This window comes from Lissotriton helveticus, chromosome 9 (genome assembly GCF_964261635.1).
Source record: "Lissotriton helveticus chromosome 9, aLisHel1.1, whole genome shotgun sequence".
NCBI lineage: Eukaryota > Metazoa > Chordata > Amphibia > Caudata > Salamandridae > Lissotriton > Lissotriton helveticus.
In genome coordinates, this window is record NC_136070.1 from 691,375,724 (window position 1) to 691,396,465 (window position 20,742).

The following is a 20,742-nucleotide window of genomic DNA, read 5'->3' on the forward strand; positions in this document are numbered from 1 at the left end:
TGTTCCTTTACACACACACACCCATTGCAGGTTGCGTATTTTGGTGCAGAACAAAATGAAGAGTCGACATGGCATACATCCCTGTGTGCCATGCCTACAACCCACTGTCCTGGCATTGGTCAGACACCCTCTAGCTGGGTGCACTATACCAGTGGTGAGGGTACAGGTGCATGAGCCCTGTACCCCTACAGTGTCTAAATCAATTCTTGAATATTATAATAATATGTGGGTATCATCCTAGACACAATACAGTACAATCAACAATAGGATAATAGAGAATTACAAACTAACAGAAACATGTACAGGAAAATATATTTTTATTCTAATTATTGACATGGATATTTTATAAAAAATACATATAAAAATCGATCATAAGTCACAATAATGTGTAAATCATACAATACATTAAAATAATCATCAGATAAAAAAAACACGTAGATGTAATCGATCCAATAAAAAGGTTGTGGCTGAGCTAATGTCTATTTCTTCGACGCGCGTTTCGGCGTGTGAGGACGCCTTCGTCAGGAAAGTATTTATGTGGGCCACAGTATTCCTAGGTCTGCAAGGATCTATATGGTTAATCAGCACGACATAGAATGCTGGTAGGTTTGATCATGGTGGTTAGAGTTAGGATGGGTCAATGTGCTGCTAGGTCAGTGTGGATGGGACGGCTTCAGAACGAGAGCAGCACTTGGTGAATTCAAATGGATAAATGAACAGCCAGGACGTGAAAGGTAGTGATCTTCAATATAATGTTTGTGGAGCTGCCAGTGGTGAGAAATATCATGCAACCTAGTTAGAGATGTTCAAAAAGGCGCACTTCTAACAGACAGGGATGATTGTCTGAGGCTGACGGACTGCCGTGAAAACGAAGCTGGTGGCGGCTCTCCTGGGCTCTGATCTGCCTTGGTAAATCAATTCTTAGACATTGTAAGTGCAGTACTGCCATTGAGAGTATATGGTGCTGGGAGTTTGTCATTACGAACTCCACAGTACCATAATGGCTGTACTGAAAACTGGGAAGCTTGGTACCAAACGTCTCAGCACACTAAAACCACACTGATGCCAGTGTGGGATTTAATGATAAATGGACGCAGAGGGCATATTAGAGATGCCCCCTGAAAAAGTACCCATCTCTAGTGTCCTGGCTGAGTGGCTTCTCGCCAGCTGCCACCACCAGACAGGTTTCTGGACCCCTAGGTCAAATGTCTGCTGCTCTTGGGGTTCTGGAACATTGCACTTCCTGGGACGAGGTGTCAAGTCTCCTCCCGCAAGAAGGGCAGGGTCCAACTTGCCACCATTGTTAGTTACCCCAGCCATTTGCTGTTTCCAGCAACTGCCTCCCACCAGCTCTGACCCCCACTTTGGGCGGGAGAATCAGCGGAAAACCAAGTGAGAAAGGGAGGTGTGCCCACCTCTGCCAATCCCTGAGGCGAGGTGAAGCACAACTCTTAGTCCCCGTCATCTTGCAGATGGGGGGACCCAGCCAATCAGAGAGAGGCATATGCCCCCCTTCCCACTGGAGGCGGGCATAATAGGGAGTGAACCCAACGCAAGGAAGGGACCCATTGTTCCCGACCTTTAATTACCTGTAACACCACTAAATCTAGTATATAGGGGCAACAACTCCTCAGACAAGAATCAACAAGAAGAAGAGAAGGAGGAGGACCGAAAAAGCTGTGCTGAAATTAAGAAGAGGAGGACGCCCACTGACTATTTACTTACTTTTTTGCTGATTCAAATAAAGGATTATCGGAATTGCGCCTTAAGTATAGTTTTCTTTAAGATCCTCCACTGCTGCCATTGTTCCCCAGAAATATTACACAAATCCTGTCTTAATGTGGACTCACATTGCTGGCGATGTTGCTCACCGGATTGCGATATAGTCCGTAATTGATGGGAATGTGAGCAACTGAAGGTCTTCTGGTTGCAGTTTTGGGGCCATATGAGAAAAGGCCTCAGGATAGACAGGCCTCTGTCTGCCTGGCCAGTGCTTCCTCATGATACTTATGACCTCCCTTCAGTGACATAACATGTTAATAGATGGATTTCCACCTCCCATGGGGAGGCTAAATTGGTGATTCTGCATCTTTGGAAACTGAATCCCATACCCACTTTTCAACATGCACGATACGGCATGTTGTGAACACGAATTGCAGTAATTTAAAGAGGTTTGGGGCTCTTGTCTCAAAAACTGATGTGCCAAACTCACCCTTACATAACAGGTGCCTAAGGTGAACCTCGTCCTGCTTCATGTTACATGTAGACCCTCTATGTTCTGTTCCCAGTTCCCGTCCCCTCGAGGTTCTCCAGACTTTGATCCCTAATATTCTTACCTTCGGTATAGGAAGAGGATTGGAACAGGAGGTCATCATATTTGACTTCCTCCTGTGTGGGTGTTTTATCCTCCATTCCTTCCTCCTCATCACCACTTTTTCAGTGCTTATGTAAAATATGGACATGATTATGTGATTATTCCCCCCACCATAGTTTGGTTTTCAGGGAGAATCCAGCAAACTGTATTTTTTGGTTAAAACTTCTGTAATTGCTATAATTTGGATCATAGCAAAACTAAACTTTATGAATACCTTAGTTTCTAATAAAGCAAAATGAAACTTGTACTAATGTTTACATTTTGTATTTAGCAATGTTAAGGTGGTAAACGTTGCCTCCCTATAAGTCAATTACATGTGAAAAGTGTATCTTGTAGATGGAGCTGTATATTAGAATTCCAGAGATCCATCACTTTTGCTATTAATACCAGAGTTCCACTTTTGAAAACAGTATAATCTAAAATCTTAGAAATGATTCATTTTAAACCTGCCTTGGTTTTACTTCTATATAAAAAAATTAAAATACAAAGATCAGAAACTACATTTGGAAATTGTGAAAAAATAAGGATAGATGGGATCAGGAAGAAAGAATACCACAAGGAAAACAAGGAGCACAAGAATTTTACCAGTTAGGAAATTAATGGACTGCGGTACAAACAAACCTTACAAACTATAACAAGGCAAAAAAAGGAGAAAAAGGAAAAGAAGGGAAGATAAAATGAAGTGTATAGGGACTCCATTTAAGGAGAAAAACATAGGTAGTAAAGTTGAAAAAACAAGGTAAAACTTTGTAATTACCAGTGAAGAATGCTTGGATACACCGAGAGAGGGAAACTGTCTCTGAGGTCTTACCGTTTAGGTGTGTGTTGGCCTGCACAAACATCTTCCGCTCTTCCTTTCGCAGCAGCACCGTCTGCCTGAGTGTCAAGAAGTTGTCTGGTCCATCGTCTGGGACAGTACAGTATCTGTCAAACATTGCCCGACCTCCCTCCACGTCAGCTGTGGACTTGTACACCTACAGGGCACAAGGAGAAAGGTAAAGAAGGTAGCATAATCCGTTTGAGGCATGTGTGCTGTCGATACACAAGCTTTGCATAGACTATATAGCAGTATTCTCCCAAAGCGGTGGCTAACCAGTAGATGTTGCAGCTATTTGAAAAAGTATCTTTAGCACTGCTTGCCCTACATTGGCTTGTTGACATGCTAACACATCCACATTATAGTGTTTGGTAAATGTGTGTGGTGTGGACTATGTTGCTGCTATAGAGATGTTACCTAAAAAGGCCATAGACGCTCCTATTTTATGAGTGGAATGTGCTTTAGGAGGTATAGATAAAGTTATTTTAGCTTTAGCATAGCAGGTTTGAATACATTTAACAACCCATCTAGCAATACCAGACTTGGAAATCGGATTGCCTTTGTGAGGTGTAGCAAATGCAACGAACAGTTTTGTTTTACGAAAATCCTTTGTTCTTTCAATATAATACAATAACGCTCTTCGGACATCGAGAGTATGAAGAGCTCTTTCTACTACAGAATCAGGTTGAGGAAAGAACACAGATAACTCAACTGAATGGTTGAAATGAAAAACAGAGACAACTTTGGGAAGGAATTTTGAGTTGGTGCAAATAACTACTTCATGAAGCTGAAAGAAGGGCTCTTCTAAGGTTAATGCTTGTAGCTTACCAACTCTCCTCAATGAAGTGATGGCAATGAGTAAGGCACCTTTCCATGAAAGAAACTGTAGCGGACAGTTGTGTAATGGCTCTAAAGTTGGACCCATGAGCCGTGTAAGCACAATGTTTAGATTCCAAACTGGTGCAGGGGGTACCCTGGGTGGTATTACTCTTTTAAGGTCCTCCATAAAGGATTTAATTACTGGAACGTTGAACAAAGATAGATGTTGCCTGTTTTACAAATATGCAGCTACTGCAGCAAGATGTAATCGAATGGAAGTGTAGGCTAGACCAGCATGCTGTAAATGTAGAAGATAAACGATATTTAGAATCGAGGCATCTAGTGGATAAATATGGTTGTTGGTTCAGTAAATAACAAATCTTTTCCATTTTGCTGCATAACATGCTCAGGTTGTAGGCTTTCTTGCTTCCTTAAGAATAGTCAAACCCTGGGGGCAAACTGCGATAACCAAACTCGATGACTTCAGGAGCCAAATCACTAGATTGAGCTCCTTGGGGGTTGGGTGTCTGACTTCTCCATGGTACTCTGTGAGAAGGCTGGAATGGAGATGCAGCTTTTGATGTGGAACTAGTGATAGTTCCAAAAGTGTTGTGAATGATGGTTGACAGGCCCAAGTGGGAGCCACTAGAATCAGTGTGAGGGATATTTGCCTGAGCTTCCGAACCAGAAATGGAAGTACAGGGAGAGGCGGAAAAGCGTAGGCAAATATCCCTGACCAATTTATCTATAGGGCATTGCCTTTGGATAGAGGGTGTGGAAACTGGAGGCAAAGTTTGGACATTTTGAGTTGTCCACTGTGGCGAACAGATCTATTTGTGGTAATCCTCATTCTTGAAAGTATGGAAGGAGAACTTGGGGATTTATTTATTTATTTATTTATAATTAAGCTTATATCGCGCACAGCTACCCACAATGGGTTTCCCGGCGCTAGGGATAGACTTTAGAAGAAAAGGAGGTAGTTGCATCTAAGTTGATAAACACAGCAGGCTATGGGGCACGTTGAGAAAAAAGCCAAGTTTTCAAAGTCTTACGGAAGCAAAACAAGTTGGTCTCGAGTTTTAGGGCCAGTGGGAGGGAGTTCCAATATCTAGGGCCCAAAGTAGAAAAGGAACAACCTCCCATTTTTGTCAGCTTCCATCTTGGCACGATGAAATTTCCCACGTCCGATGACCTTAGTGGACGTATGGGTCTATAAGGTGTTATCAACCCTTGAAGATAGGCTGGGGCACTACCCTGCTTAGCCTTGAACATATAGCATAGTGCCTGGAATTTGATGCGTTCAGGCATACTCAACCAGTGAAGGTCGCGTAAGGCGGCCTTGGCTGAAGTGCGTCTAGGAATATTTTTCAGCAGGCGCGCAGCCGCATTTTGCACTACCTGTAATACCTGCAAGGTAGCTTTATCTGCACCCAAGTAGAGAATATTACCGTAGTCCAGGCGAGATGTTACAAGCGCCTGGACTACGGTTCTACGAGAGGAGAGTGGGAGCATCCACAGGATCTTGTAGAGCCACCGCAGCGTTGAGAAGCAGATGGCTGCGACCTTAGTGGCCTGTTGTCTCATGGTTAACCTGTCGTCAATAATGACGCCCAGGTTACGAACTGCAGTGGAAGGTGTAGGTACAGTTCCCAATTCGATGGGCCAATGGTGCGGGCCCCAGAGATGTTTATTGCGCCCCAGAATGACCACCTCGGTCTTCTCCCCATTCAGTTTGAGACAGTTTCTCCGCATCCAGTCGGCCACAAGAGTGAGGCCAGACTTGAGTGCGGAGATGTTGTTCTCGTCTCTCCCTGATAGGGAGAAGACAATCTGGGTGTCATCGGCATAGGAAAATAGGGTTAACCCAGCCTGTTCAACAATAGATGCCAAGGGTTTAACGTAAATATTAAATAATAAGGGACTAAGGATTGAACCTTGGGGGACACCGCGGGTAGATGGACAAATGGTGGAAGCAGCTTTAGGAGAGAACACTTGGAAACTCCGGTCTTTAAGGAAAGACACCAGCCAGGCCAAAGCCTGGCCGCCCACACCTAGAGATTTCAGAGAGTCAATTAAGATGGAGTGTGACACGGTGTCGAACGCTGCGCTCAAATCCAACAGGATGAGCGCCATGGTGTTACCTTGGTCGACACCGTGCCTCAGACTCTCTGTTACCCCCAGGAGTGCTGTCTCAGTTGAATGCCTAGACCGGAAGCCCGACTGAGAAGGATGGAGAAAGGCGGTGTTTTCAACCAGTTGGGATAGTTGAAAATTTATATGTCTCTCCAATATCTTTGAGAAGATTGGCAGCAAAGATATCGGGCGAAAGTTGGCGGGGTTGGAAGAATCGGCGCCCGATTTTTTTAGTAGAGGAACCACCATGGCGTGTTTCCAAGGCAGGGGGACCTGGGCCTCACTCAATGAGGTGTTTAGTAATTTGATGAAAAAAGGGTGAGTAAGAGGGTCCAGTTGTTTTAATATTTTGGCCGGGAGCACATCCAATGGGGAGCCAGAACGCACACTATTTAAACAGGACACAAAGGAAGTGGCGTCTAGGGGCTGCCAGATAGAGATTGCGGCATCAGTGGTGGTATTCACCAATTCCTGGACCATATTAGGGGCAATAAAAGTAGACTCTGGGGGAGGAGAAAAATGATCATAAATGAGATCCACTTTATTTATAAAATAGTCCGCCACGGACTGACACTGAATGGCATCAAGAGCCGGAGGAGGGGGAACGGAATTCTCACCAGTCAGTTTCTTCACAACGGAAAATAATACCTTAGGACAATTTTGTGCATCAGTCACTGTTTTTGTAGTATAATTAGCCTTGGCAGTTTTACAGCTGTTATGGTACTTTTTTAAGGCTTCTTTATAAATTATTTTACTTTCAGGGGAATAGCCTTTCCTCCATTTCCGCTCCAAGATCTTGCATTGTGAGCGGAGACTCTTAAGTTGTGCTGAGTACCATGGGGCTGGAGGATGATGTAATACTGTAGGTTTTGTTATAATTGGTAGTACCCGATTTACAGCATTGGTTAGCCAAAGTTCAGTAGCACTATTAAGAACAGTGACTGGTGCGTCAATAGACGGGAGTGTTTTAATCAGTAGTTCATTAAGCTCTGGAATACTGACCTTCCCCCAATTTCGGGAAGGCCCCTGTTTAGCTGTCGCAGATCTAGTGGCTATTTCAGCCATATCTAAGGAGAAAGGGACAGCAAGGTGATCAGACCAAGTAATTTGTAGAGCTTCACGGGAACAATCTAAGGGCAAATTAGAAAAGATAGGATCGAGTAAATGTCCCGCACAATGTGTAGGACCCGTGTTGTGTAACTGAAGGTTAAAAACTTCCAACGTCGAGAGGAGCTGGTTTCTGTGAGGGCATTCATTGGCGTCTAAGTGTATATTTAAGTCTCCTAAAATAATAAAATTAGATGCTTTAAGCATAACCGGGGCCAAAAGGTCCGGCAGTGAGGCTATCCATGAGCTAGCTGTCCCAGGGGGACGATACGCCAGTAGACCTGACAGTGTAAATTGAGGGGTAATGGACAGTTGGAATAGAGCTGACTCGCAATTATTTTGGGTGGCATCAACCAATTTGCAAGTGTAGGTGTTCTTAAAAATAATTGCGATTCCACCCCCCCTGCCAGAGTTTCTATCCTGGTGAAGAATAACATAATTGGAGGGAATGGCATCTGCTATATCCGGACCTGAGCAGTCCCTGAGCCAAGTCTCGGTCAGGAATATCACATCCGGTTGATGTTCGACAAGAAATTCATGTATATTGTAACTATGTTGTGGCAGGGAACGACAGTTTATACTCCAGAAACGTAGCGGTGGATGAAGGGGGGCTATCCTGGGGCCAACCTGTCTGTTACGTCTGCCACGATAGCATAGGGATCTACACATGGTAGGGGATTTTAATGTAAAGTTACAATAGGGACAGCGAAACCTAGCAGGGGGGGGAAGGGTAGATGGCACATTCATTATTAGGAGTACCACGTAGAGCATAAAGCTCATCAAAAGAGTATGCCAGCACCATAATTAAAGTAATGGATTTGCTCACCAATAAAGGAGCAAGCCGTCGCCCAGAGCCCAGCCTAGCGCGGACGGGCGCAGACGGGCTGGACTCTGGCGTGACTCCGGCGGGCATCCGGCGCGTCCGCAGCGCGTTCGCTTGCGCGAAGAAGCCCTTCCCTTTTTAAGCAGTCTGGAGCGCGTCACGGCGCAGCCCGACCCAATATGGCCGCTGTCCTACCCTCGCCTCCCCGGGACCAACTCTCAGCGTCAATACTCAGCTGAGAGTGGCCCAGACAGCAAGGGAGGTGAGGAGACAATTCCAGGTGTAAGCGCTAAGCAAGCGCAGAATTAAACGTAATAAGTATGAGATACCCCACAATTTTTAAAATATCATAAAATGCTTCTTGAATCAAGCGTGGCAGAGCGCTGCTAGTATTCAGCAAAGTAAAGTAAGGACCTCCGGCTTTCCGCCTCAGAGGGTGAAGAGCTACCTGTTTCCTGTGGGGGAGTCCTTTTAAGCAGTCTGGAGCGCGTCACGGCGCAGCCCGACCCAATATGGCCGCTGTCCTACCCTCGCCTCCCCGGGACCAACTCTCAGCGTCAATACTCAGCTGAGAGTGGCCCAGACAGCAAGGGAGGTGAGGAGACAATTCCAGGTGTAAGCGCTAAGCAAGCGCAGAATTAAACGTAATAAGTATGAGATACCCCACAATTTTTAAAATATCATAAAATGCTTCTTGAATCAAGCGTGGCAGAGCGCTGCTAGTATTCAGCAAAGTAAAGTAAGGACCTCCGGCTTTCCGCCTCAGAGGGATGCAGTTCCCATTTGTGTATTTGTTACTGCCTTCTGTTGAGGAGGTCGGCAATCTAGGTGTTCACTCCTGGGAGGTGCTCTGCCAGAAGATGAATCTGTGATGAATTGTCCAAAGCCAAATGGTCTGAGAGAGGCGTGACAGTTGCAGAGAATGTGTGTCCCCCTATTTTTATACATAGTACATAGCTGTCATATTGTCCGTGCGGACTAGAACAACTTTTCCTATGAGGTGAGACTGAAAAGCTTTCAGTGCTAGATACACAGCTACTAGCTCTAGATAGTTGATTTGAAGAGTTTTGTACTTGTTGTCCCATAGACCTTGAATTGTCAAATTGTGAAGATGGGCACCCCAACCTGTGAGAGATGCGTCTGCTGTTAGCACGATCTGTGGAACTGGGTCGATGAAGGGCCGCCCTTTGGATAAGTTTTGTGTGTTCCACCACTGCAGGGAGCGATGGGTGCTGCTGTCTATCAACACTAGATTTGTTAATTGACCCAGAGTCTGATTCCACTGACGTGCTAAACACTCTTGGAGAGGATGCATGCGTAATCTTGCATGAAGCACTATTGCAACGCATGATGCCATCATTCCTAACAGTTGCATGAAAGTTCTGATTGCTAAGTATTGATGGGTCTGAAACTGTAGTAGCACAGTTTGAATATTTCAAATTCTGGCTGCATTGGGAGAGGCTAGAGATGCACAGGTGTTTAGAGTCGCTCGCAGATAGGACTGCATTTGTGAAGGCTGAAGACGAGACTTCTGTGCATTTCGGTGCAGAATGTTTCCGATCCGAAGGCAATCTGTCTCGACCCAGAAACGGTAGGCTTAACCACTAAACATAAGACTTCGGTAGCACCTCTGCTATGGATGCTTGGTTTCCGGATGGTAAGAACTCTAGAGCTACTCTGTGTAGATAATTAGAGGCTTTCTTGCAGTATGCCTAGAGTATCATGCATAAACTATGAATGTGATCCTTGCCTCCTACAGAAGCCAATGCTGAGTAGGTTTGATGTTGTGGTGTCTGCAAAGGTTTAGGCACAGTCTGGGAGCTTAGGTTTTGCAGCCTTTAAAGGCGGTCTATGATATACCAAGTGTAGCTAACACTGCAAGCGTTTAGATGTGCCAAGCAAACCTTTTTTCAAATTGGTTTATCTATTTGCTTAGTTAATTAAAACCACTGCATGCAGATGAAGATAAAACCATCCCACACTGTATCAACACTCAAACTTCATAAAAAGACATAAAACATGTTCTCTGTTACTACCAGCTATTGACGTTCTTGTGTGAAAAATGTCAATCTCACTGATTCTTTTTAAACTCATTTGGACCCTCCCCATGAAACACAAAGGAAATACAATTTAATAAATCCTGGAGAGGCTCTTTGTACTATTATTTTATCCCTTTATTTAATTTTTAAAGTACGTATGGCTGTTACAAACTGCTCCCCTTATTCAGGGAATAAAGTGCATACTGCTTAAGCAAGACTGCTCCTAAAAATACTAACTAGCCTTAAACTTTCTCTGGCCCGGTACCCCTGATGTTTTTTTAAGGAACGATTTTGAAAGATGTGGTCTCTGGCAAGCTAGGGGGCTTAGGCTGCCACTTAGCCAGTAATTTCTACTTGCCTGCGGGTGCTAATTTTGCAGGTGCAGACAGATGGTCTTTATTTGCAAAGTGCGTAGGGCTTGTGCAGAAATTCCCTTATATCAATAAAGAAGTGCATTCTGTTTTTGCAAACTGCTCCTAAAAGGGCTTTCCAGTCGTAATCTTAGTCTAGACCGATACCCCTAAACTTAGCCATTTGTAAAGGGCTTGTGGCTAGTGCAAAGAATGCATCCCTTATTTAAAGTAATTAAGTGCATACAGCTTGTTCAAAAATGCTCCTAAAAGTGCTTCGGAGCCTTAATATAGGTCTGGCCCTGTACCCCTTAGCTTGTTCATGATCGGTTTTAAGAATTTTCATCCTAGGCAAGCTAGGGGAATTAAAATGACTCTTAGCCAGGTATTTACGCTTGCCTGCATGTACGAATTTGCAGGTTCAAGAAGGATGGCTCTAGCAATGTTTTCCTCTGGGTCATAATCTCCGGGCACACACAAAGAATATATACTAATGCCTCTCGTTTGGATCCGCATAGGTGACATCTTAAGTCTTCTGGTGGACTCTTCCAGGTTGGAATATAGTCTTTAGTGTCTACAAACCCAAATCTGTTTAACAAGAACTGCTGTTTTAAGGCAGGGGAAAAATGGGCTGACATGCACTCCTGGGGTCTCAAGCTTTTATACGAGTTGATTACTGTCCAAGCATGACTTCTCTTTGCAAAGTGTTTTTTGTTGATAAAAAAAGACAGAAGTCAGATAGAGGAGTTGGTTACTTGATAAAAAGGTAAATTCAAAAATCTTTATTTCGTTGCATTGCAACATAAAAGATATACAATAATACATAATAAAAAACATTATACAAAAACATATAATCAATGCTACGCGTCATCACTTTAGGACAGTCTATTGCAGTTTGAGATTATCACAGAATTAATAAATAATTTAAAAAGCTTATTTACAAAATTTAAAAAAACATTAAATAAGTTTATAACGGCCAAGACATAAGGTTTAAGATTAGCAAGAAGAAAAAAAACCAAAAACGTAATCCGTGGGTTTGATCAAATACACATAGTATACGATTTTAAAATGGGAGGGACAGTTTTACCCTAGAAAAATATACAGCCAGAAGAAATCTACTAATTCCAAACACAATTAATTGGCTGGTATCCATTTTTTAGAATTCTACCTGCTTCATTGTGGGATCTAAAGCCAATGATGCGACTCAAGGGTTACTTGATAAAAAGGTCGCTTTTTCCATGCTGTTGGCCCATGCATCTTGGATTTGTAGTTCCTCAACTGCTTGACCTAGGTATTCTCCCTAGGAGTGTTTATGATGGTTGTTCTGTTCCTCTATTTCCTTCCAACATAGGTTGTTAATGGAGCCACTCTCAGAAGCATGCAGTTTACAGCAGAATTTGACAAAGGCATTCATCCTCATCATTTCATCTTTATTCGATCATGTTAAAAATAATCATAAAAGCACTCTCTGTAATGTTTGATTTTTTCAGCCGAATTGAGGACTGACATGGGCTGGCGACGCTGTTTTTGGTATGGAAAACACAAATTTGTAGGCTTTTGTTTGGAGCTTCTTGAGCATTACTGATTCTAGACCATGCATGATTTCCATGCCATATTCCACTGTGGGTATGAGCTGTGACATCATTACTGTTAGTAGATGACTGAATAACGGGCAGCAGAGTTACTTTCTTCATAGTTTGAATCCAAAGATGAATTAATTAATGTGTTTATTCCTGTATGGCGGTTATATGATGTCTGAAGGCCATTTGATGTTCCAAGTTGATGCCTAGATATTTTTATGTAATGATGACCTCGACCTTTTACCCTCTATTAACCAGGTGAATGACTTTTACTTGGTATCTACCAGTTGAACCACGTTGGTTTTGTTTAAGTTTAATTCTAAGCCTTGCTGCTCCATATATGTTTTTAAAGCTTTCATAATGCGTTGCAGGCCTATTGGTGTTTGACTCAAGAGAACTATATTATCAGCATACTACAAGCATCCTATTTTTTTTCTGTTGCCAAGGTTGGAGGATGGCTTTCTTCTTGGGGAAGATAACGTACAAGTTCTGCTAGATATAGGTTGAGAAGGTTCGGGCTAGCATGCAGCCCTGTTTGAACCCATTCATAGTGGCAATTTTTCTAGTACAGTCTCCTATTTTGACATGGGCCCATGTTTCTGTAAGCAGCACTATAATTTCCTTTAACAAACCTCCTGGGATACCCCTTTCTTCCAGTTCCACCCAGAGGAGGCCACATGGGACTGGGTCAAAGGCCAATTTAAAGTGGACAAAAGATGAGTACAGACTCGTTTTGTGCAGTTTAGCTGTTTCTGCCAAGATAGTAAGTGTTGTTATATTTGCAGGGGTACCCATACCTGATCTAAACCTGGTTGTATTTGTGGTATCAGGTATTCATTGACCCATACTTGTACATTTTCCAATAAACATGATGCCTATATTTTTGCTACGTTGTCAATAAGAGCAATTAGCCTGTAGTTACTTGGAGAGGATAGATATCCATTCTTGTAGATGGGATTGAAGATGTTATCTTTCCATGATCCTAGAAATATATTTGTACGATAAAGTAGCTCAAAAGAGGGAGCTAAATAGCAAGCCCTGTAGGTAATGTCCTGCTTAAAGTGTGCATTGGGGAGACCATTCTGGCCTGCAGCCCCTTCTGGCTTCAGTTTCTTTAGGATGTTTTCTAGTTTTTTGACATCCACTAACGAAACTACGTTGTTCATGTGGTTTCTCCTGTAGCTCCAGATTTCTGCAGGTTTCGGTTGGTTGCCATAAGTTGCCTGTTCTGCCCTCAATTAATGGGTCTCCTAGGTTTCTTCTTTGCCTGATGGGGCCCAAACTGCTTTGTTTTGGCAAACATTGTCCTCCCCAAGAGTGGCTGGCAAGGAGTACATTTCCAGAATATGGGCTTCCCAGGCTTCCTCTGATATTCCCATGTTTTGGTGTCGGGCCTTTCCTGTTACCAGCCCATGGATCACTTGCCAAAATAATTTGCTGTTCGGTTGTGTGCTGGAATATAGAAGCTTGTTCCAGATTTTATCTTGATATTTTCTTTTTAATGTCCGCATTCCTTGTGGTATTGTAATCTCAGGTTCTGCAGTGAGGATTTTTCAACCCTCCTCCCTTTCTTTGCTTTTGCTGTATGTCAGCATTGCCTTCCTGTTCCCCCTCTTTTGTTCATGCCTTCTTTGTTTTTGTCTTGTTGTGATCCAGCCAAGAATTTTGTCAGTAGGGTAGAAATTAAGGTTGCCCAGGCTTTTTCACGTTGCCCTGCTGAAGTTTTTTCTTCATCTGGATTTCCTTTTACACTTTTTACCTCTTCTAGAGTTCAGACACAACGATATACTTTAGACATTGTCTTCTCTGCCCCTGGTCCGCACCATTTTAATCTTTTTTAGATTATAGATGACTGGGGTGGATATTAAATCATTTGTTGGCCTAAGCTGGTGACACTTGCAACCTATCCTGAGGATATGTGGGAAATGATCGGTTTCCGTGCGGCGTCTTATTGGGATTTGACTCACCAGTGGCAAAGCATCCTCGCTTATTAGCTTGTAGTCAATTGTAGATCTTACTCTGGCACTGAGGAAGATGATGGACGCCAGGGAGTCACCCTTGGTGTTACCATTCAAAATCTTTAGGCCCAACTTTCCTATCTGCTTTTGTAGCCCGAAGCAGCAAAATATTGCTGTCTGAATTAGATTTGTGTTAAAATCCCCAGAGATGATGATCGACTGCCAGCATGTACTCTGTAAGGTCTACATTAGTTTGAACAAGATTGCCATTTTTTTCTCTTTCTTCGCTTTGCATGAATTAATGTAGACATTTATAAGAAGAAGTGACTTTGAGGGGACTCTGTTTGTTTTATTGCCTAGCCTAATTACTTGAATCCAGTTTATTCCACAACCGATCTATTCTTACACCCAGTTGAATTTAGTGGAGAAATACGTGGACAGATCCCACCCTGGGGTGTCTGTGTTTGGAAATCTCAGTTGGGGGAAGGGTATTCCAATTAGCAAAGAATTGGGGGTTGTTCTAAACTCCAGGTTTCCTGGGTTATAATTATGCTGAACCTTTGGAGAAATTACAATTCAGCTCTTTCTTGCAACAGGTTCCTTGAGGCCATGAGTGGTCCAGGTGCCGATATTAAGAGGTGCGATTCTGTCACAGGGGTGTTGATTTCAGGACCAGTTTATGTCTTGGTTGGGCAGGGCTGTGACCCACCCTGATTTGTTTCCAGTATGAGGTTTTGGTGGTACAGCTGGTCCTGTCTGTTGTGATTGGTGCCTTGATGTTGCACCACTGTTATATTTTGGGTTGGGACCAGATCTGCTCCCAACACCCCCCTTAATACGGAGTAAACTTCCTGCTGCGGTGAGTGGCCTGTTAGTTTGATTCTTTGAGGTAAAAGGAAGCAATGGGCCTGGGTAACGAGGGGGGTCGATTTTTTGTAACTCGATTTCCCACAATTGAAATGTTTGCAGATGTGCCAATAATTGAAGCACAATTTCCAGACAGACCCATGTTGTTATCATTGCCTCTCTGTTTTTTTGTGTGAGGGTGTGGTTTGAATTCTATTGCAAGTAGATCGGATGAGTTAATGTGCACCAGCTCTTTTATTTCCTTTGGTAACTTTAAAATGCAGCTCGGTTTAAAATGTCAAACAAGCTTTTTGATGACTAGGTGGGTATTAACAGGAGTTTCGTACTTCGGTGATCTCCGTTCGCCACTTGTGTCTTGGGGACTTGTGTTCCCACGTAAGCCTAGATTTGTGTTTGGTGCAGCGCATCTAACTGCGTGTATTTCCCCTCTGCTTGGTTCCGAAGTAGTGTCTCTGTACTATGCCAGTCTAGATGCATCTTGACATTCCTACTTGTTAGTATACTCATTATGAGTGTTCCAGTTTTGATGCTCATGGTTGTCATGTGTTTTGAGAAGTGAGGGCTCTGGAATGTTGTCCCTGCTTTTCACTTTAATACTGGTATCTTCATTTTCTGCTTGTGCTGTGGATAGAACCAGACTGCCAACCAGGCTTTGCACAGGATCATGGCCCGAGGGTGGACTTAATTATTGTTTTGGCTCACTGTGGTTTATGCACATAGGGCTTTGTACGGTCACTTGTCCCTGGCTTATCTCCAGGAGATTTTCAATTGGGGTTACTTTTTCGCATCTAGGATCTTTCTTATCATTAGCTGATGTTCTGTATTGAGCAAAAGCTGGAAAATGTATTTTACTGAGCCCCTATACTTTTCTTGCAGGTTTTTCTTTGCTGTTTTCTTTTCATTTTAGTTAGGGCTGAGCTTTCCTATCCACTTCATTTACCTCAGACGAAGTGATTGGGACTATTACTTATAGTTCTTGGAGGAAGCTGGCTCTGTATATGCCATACCAAAGTAAGGTATAGTCTGCAGAGTCTAGTGGATCTCCCAAGGTAAGTAGATAGTACCTTACTCTCTATTTGTGGTAGTGAGGGCAAGCAGTAAGGCTTTATCCGAGGGTCATGTTAAGCATTTGTTTTACAAACTCAGGCACAAAATGATGTCACACACTTAAAGACTGAACTCTGACTAATTTATTTGTATAAAAATATTATTTATTTTTTTATTTCTAGAACCAAGCCAAGCCTGGTGCAGGTAAGTGAAATTACACTTTGCAAGTTTTCATGCAGTGAATTACAGTTGAATGCAGGTTTAAATGCAGCAGTTGATTTACAGGTAAGCCAACAGTTTGAAATTACTTTTTAGTTATTTTACAGATGACTGTGCATGCTACTTACTGGATTACTTTTGCTAACAAACAAGTTACTTACCTTCGGTAACGATATATCTGTAAGAAACAGTAGTTAGTATTAGATTCCTTACCTTAGAATATCCCCAGGCGTCAGTCTGGATCCGGAAACTTTTGCGTAGCAGTACCCCTGCGCGTCGGTAGGCGTCGTCTGCAGGCGTCCCCTGCTGCTCCGCATCCGTCGTTGGCGTCGTGCGCCGTGATGACGTCGCTGGAGTATATAGACGCCGCCTCCGCGCGCTGACGTCAGTTCTTTGCACACAGCTTTTCCGCGCCAGAACACGCAGAGCCATGTAAGAACCAACACTGGTGCCATGCGAAACTAGGGCCCTGAAGGGGATGACCTTAACCCTATGTATCAGTTCGCAGAACGGGGAGGACGGGTGGGGCGGTAAGGAATCTAATACTAACTACTGTTTCTTACAGATATATCGTTACCGAAGGTAAGTAACTTGTTCATCTGAAAGAAACAGGTTAGTATTAGATTCCTTACCTTAGAATAGATACCCCAGCAATACCAACCCCGGTGGTGGGTCTGCGAACCAATACAGCTTACACCAGAAAGTCCTGGAGGACAGAACGGCCAAAGATGCCATCCCTCCAGACTTGACTGTCCAGGCAGTAGTGCCTTGCAAACGTGTGCAGCGAGGCCCACGTAGCCGCCTGACAAATGTCCTGCAAGGGGACTCCCCGGCACAGGGCAGTAGTAGCCGCCGTGGCCCGAGTGGAATGGGCCCTCAGCCCAACAGGAGGCTCCTTCCGAGCCAAAGAGTAGCACGCTTTGATGCACAGGACGACCCACCGAGAGATGGTCCGTTTATGCACCGCCCATCCCTTCTTCGCACCCACGTAGCCAACAAACAGTTGGTCATCCACCCGGAACTGGCGAGTGCGATCCATATAAAATGAAAGCGCACGTTTTGGGTCCAGACGATGAAGCCGCTCCTCATCCTTTGAAGGATGCGGATGCGGGAAGAAGGAGGGTAAGGTGATGGACTGCCCGATGTGAAAAGCAGAGACTACTTTGGGCAGGGAAGAAGGTCTAGTTCTCAGAACCACCTTGTCTGGATGAATGGACATGAAAGGAGGTTTGACAGAAAGAGCCTGGAGCTCACTCACTCTCCTGGCAGAGGTGATGGCAACCAGGAAGGCCGTCTTTAAAGTCAGGAGACGGAGAGGACAGGAATGAAGTGGCTCAAAGGGAGCACACATCAAGAAGGTCAGAACCAGGTTCAAGTCCCACTGAGGCATCACAAACGGAACAGGTGGATACATGTGCGTGATGCCTTTCAAGAATCTCGTTACAATAGGGGACTTGAACAAAGAAGGTTGATCAGGCAGCCTTAGAAAGGCCAGAAAGGTAGCCCTTGATAGTGCCCAGAGCAGAGCCCTGCCGGGGAAGAGAGAGAAGAAAGAGGAGAACCTCGGAGAGAGGGGCAGAAAGAGGGTCCACAGCCTTTGCCGTGCACCATGCCACAAATCTGTTCCACCGGCAGGCGTATACCGACTTTGTGGAGGGACGCCTGGCTGCCAGAATCACATCACAAACTTCAGGAGGCAAGTCAAATGGCCTCAACTGTCGCCGCTCAATCTCCACGCATGGAGGTGGAGACTGGACAGGTTCGGGTGGAGGACCGTCCCCTGCTGCTGCGACAGAAGGTCCTCCCGAAGGGGAAGGCGGATCGAGGGACCGACTGACATGCTGAGTAGCTCGGGATACTAGTACCTTCGAGCCCAGTCCGGAGCCACAAGGATAACTTGGGCCCGGTCGCGCCTGATCTTCTTCAGCACTCTGGGCAGAAGTGGTATAGGCGGAAAGGCGTACAATAGACCGCAACTCCACGCGCGCCGAAAGGCGTCGCCGTGCGAGTGCCGTCTTGGAAACTCCAACGCGCAGAACTGATGACATTGCGCGTTCTCTTCTGTGGCGAATAGATCTAACCAAGGCTCTCCCCATTTCAGAAAGAGGCCTTGCGCCACGTCCGAGTTCAGACGCCATTCGTGATCCACCGAGCACCGACGGCTGAGTTCGTCCGCCCTGGGGTTCAGAGAACCTGCCAGGTGTTGAACCGTCAGAGTCACGCCCTGACGTTCCAGCCATTGCCAGAGATGCAGAGCCTCCTGGCAAAGGGTCCACGACCCCACTCCGCCCTGCTTGTTGCAGTACCACATGGCGGTGGTGTTGTCTGTGAACACCTGCACAACACTCCCGTTGACAAAGGGGAGGAATGCCTTCAGTGCTAGACGGATCGCCCGCAGCTCCAACACTGCAGTTGTCTCGCAGTGCCCTCAGAGATCAAGACATGGTCGGACAAGTTGCCCTGATGCTGGGCCCACTGAAACTTCAGGCCCCACTGCAGAGTCCGCATCCGCCACCGGGCGTGATGCACCAGAAGGATGCAGGAAGCCATCAGCCCCAGCAGCCGCAGCGTCAACCTGACCGAAACCCGGGATAACGGCTGAAAGATGGGAATCAAAGCCTGTATATCCCGGACTCGCCGTTCCGGAGGATAAACCCGAAACTGCGCCGAGTCGAGAACCGCCCCGATGAAAAGGAGCTTTTGAGAGGGACACAGGTGTGATTTTGGCACATTGATGGAAAACCCCAGCTCGTGCAGGAGGTCTGCCGTCATCTGAAGGTGGTGGACGACTGTCTGGGGCGAGCCCGCCTTCAACAACCAGTCGTCCAGGTAGGGGAAGACTGAAACCCCCAACCGGCGCAGATGGGCTGCGACCACCGCCATCACCTTTGTGAACACCCGTGGGGCGCTGGTAAGGCCGAATGGGAGCACGATAAACTGAAAGTGCTCGTGGCCTACCGTGAACCGCAGGTAATGCCGGTGGGCCGGCAGGACGGGGATGTGAAAATACGCATCCTGCAAGTCCAACGCTACCATCCAGTCTAGAGCAGCCAAGACCTGAGCCAAAGTCAACATCTTGAACTTCTCCTTCCGGAGGAAGCCGTTGACGTTCCGTAGATCCAAGATAGGACGTAGGCCCCCTTTGTCCTTCTTGGGTACCAGAAAGTAGTGGGAATAGCAACCACGCCCTACTTTTGTCCAGGAACGTGCTCGACGGCCCCCTTGGCCAAGAGGGCCGTAACTTCCTCCTGCAGAAGTGTCAAGTGGTCCCCCGACACACGGTGGTTCTGCGGTGGCATGGCTGGAGGAGTGGTCTCGAAGGGGAGGGAGTAGCCCCTTCGGACGAGCTGCAGCACCCACCTGTCCGATGTGATTGCGCGCCAGCGGGAGTGGTGATGGCGAACCCTGCCACCCACTGGCGTCACATGGGCCTGAAAGCACGGACTAGGAGGATTTGGAGGCCGATGCTGCAGGGGGAGGTGTGGTCTGACCTCGCCGTTGTCCCCGACCGCCTCCACGGCGGATTCCACGGCCGCCACCGCGTTGAGAAATGTGTTGCGGCGCGTGGCTGGCAGCACGTGTGGGACCGCCCCTTCCTTGGCCACGAAAGGAGCGAAACGAACCCGTTTGCTGGCGCTGGGTCGAGAGACCCAAGGACTTGGCCGTGACCCTGGAGTCCTTGAAGCGCTCCAGCGCGTGGTCCGCTTTGTCGCCAAACAGGCGACTGCCATCGAACGGCATGTCCATCAAGGCATTCTGGACATCTGCCGAAAAGTTGGCGGACCTCAGCCAGGCGTGGCGACGAATCGCCACCGTCGTGGACATCGCTCTGCCCAGCGAGTCGGTCGTATCAAGACCACACCTGATGGAGTATTTTGCTGCGTCTCGGCCTTCAATCATAGCCTTGCCGAGCTTTGCCCGTACCTCCTGCGGGCATTCTGGCAGCAGGTCCGCGACCGTATCCCACAGAGAGTGGGAGTAGCGGCCCAAGAGGCATGCGGTGTTGCAAGACCGCAGTCCCAAACTCAGGGACGAGAAGACCTTTTTTCCATACTGGTCGTACCTCTTGGATTCCCGGTCGGGCGGGGCCGACGGGAATGCGGTCTGGGAAGTCGAGGCCTGGATCACCAGACTCTCAGGGGTGGGATGGGTGGACAGGAACTTGGGGTCATCCTTACACGGACGGTGGCGTCTGGCCACGTTCCTATCAACAGGCGAACCTGAAACGGGCCTGGACCACGTGCCCAAAAGAACGTCAGACAAGGCTTAGTTGAACGGCAGCAGTGGCTCCTGTGGGCATGACTGCGGTTTGAAGACCTCAGTGAGGATGTTAGGCCTCACGGCCGCGACAGGGAGCTCAAGGTGTAAGGCCTTGGCAGCCCTCATCAGCACCACTGAATAAGCAGCCCCCTCCTCCGAAGCCACGGTAGGAGGCGAGACAAAGCCAGGGTTAGGAGAGTCGTCCAGACCACTGGCGTCACCCAAATCACCTGTCCAGTCCACATTGTACTGACACTCCCAACCCTCTCCGTAATCTACATATTCACCATATTCGGAATCAACAATGTAGACCGGCTCCCCGGGGTCCACAGGCCCCATCGGCGTCGGA

General features: G+C 46.2%; 1 protein-coding gene across 2 annotated transcripts in view; it reads right to left on the minus strand.

Moving 5' to 3' along the window:
* The window catches only part of DPP3 (dipeptidyl peptidase 3), a 468,907-nt gene that overhangs the window by 15,395 nt on the left and 432,770 nt on the right, over nucleotides 1-20,742 (minus strand). For both annotated transcript variants that reach the window (XM_078660787.1, XM_078660788.1), the window contains exon 17: nucleotides 3,186-3,348. In XM_078660787.1, coding sequence (XP_078516913.1) covers nucleotides 3,186-3,348 — 163 coding nt within the window. The remainder of the gene's footprint in view (nucleotides 1-3,185; nucleotides 3,349-20,742) is intronic.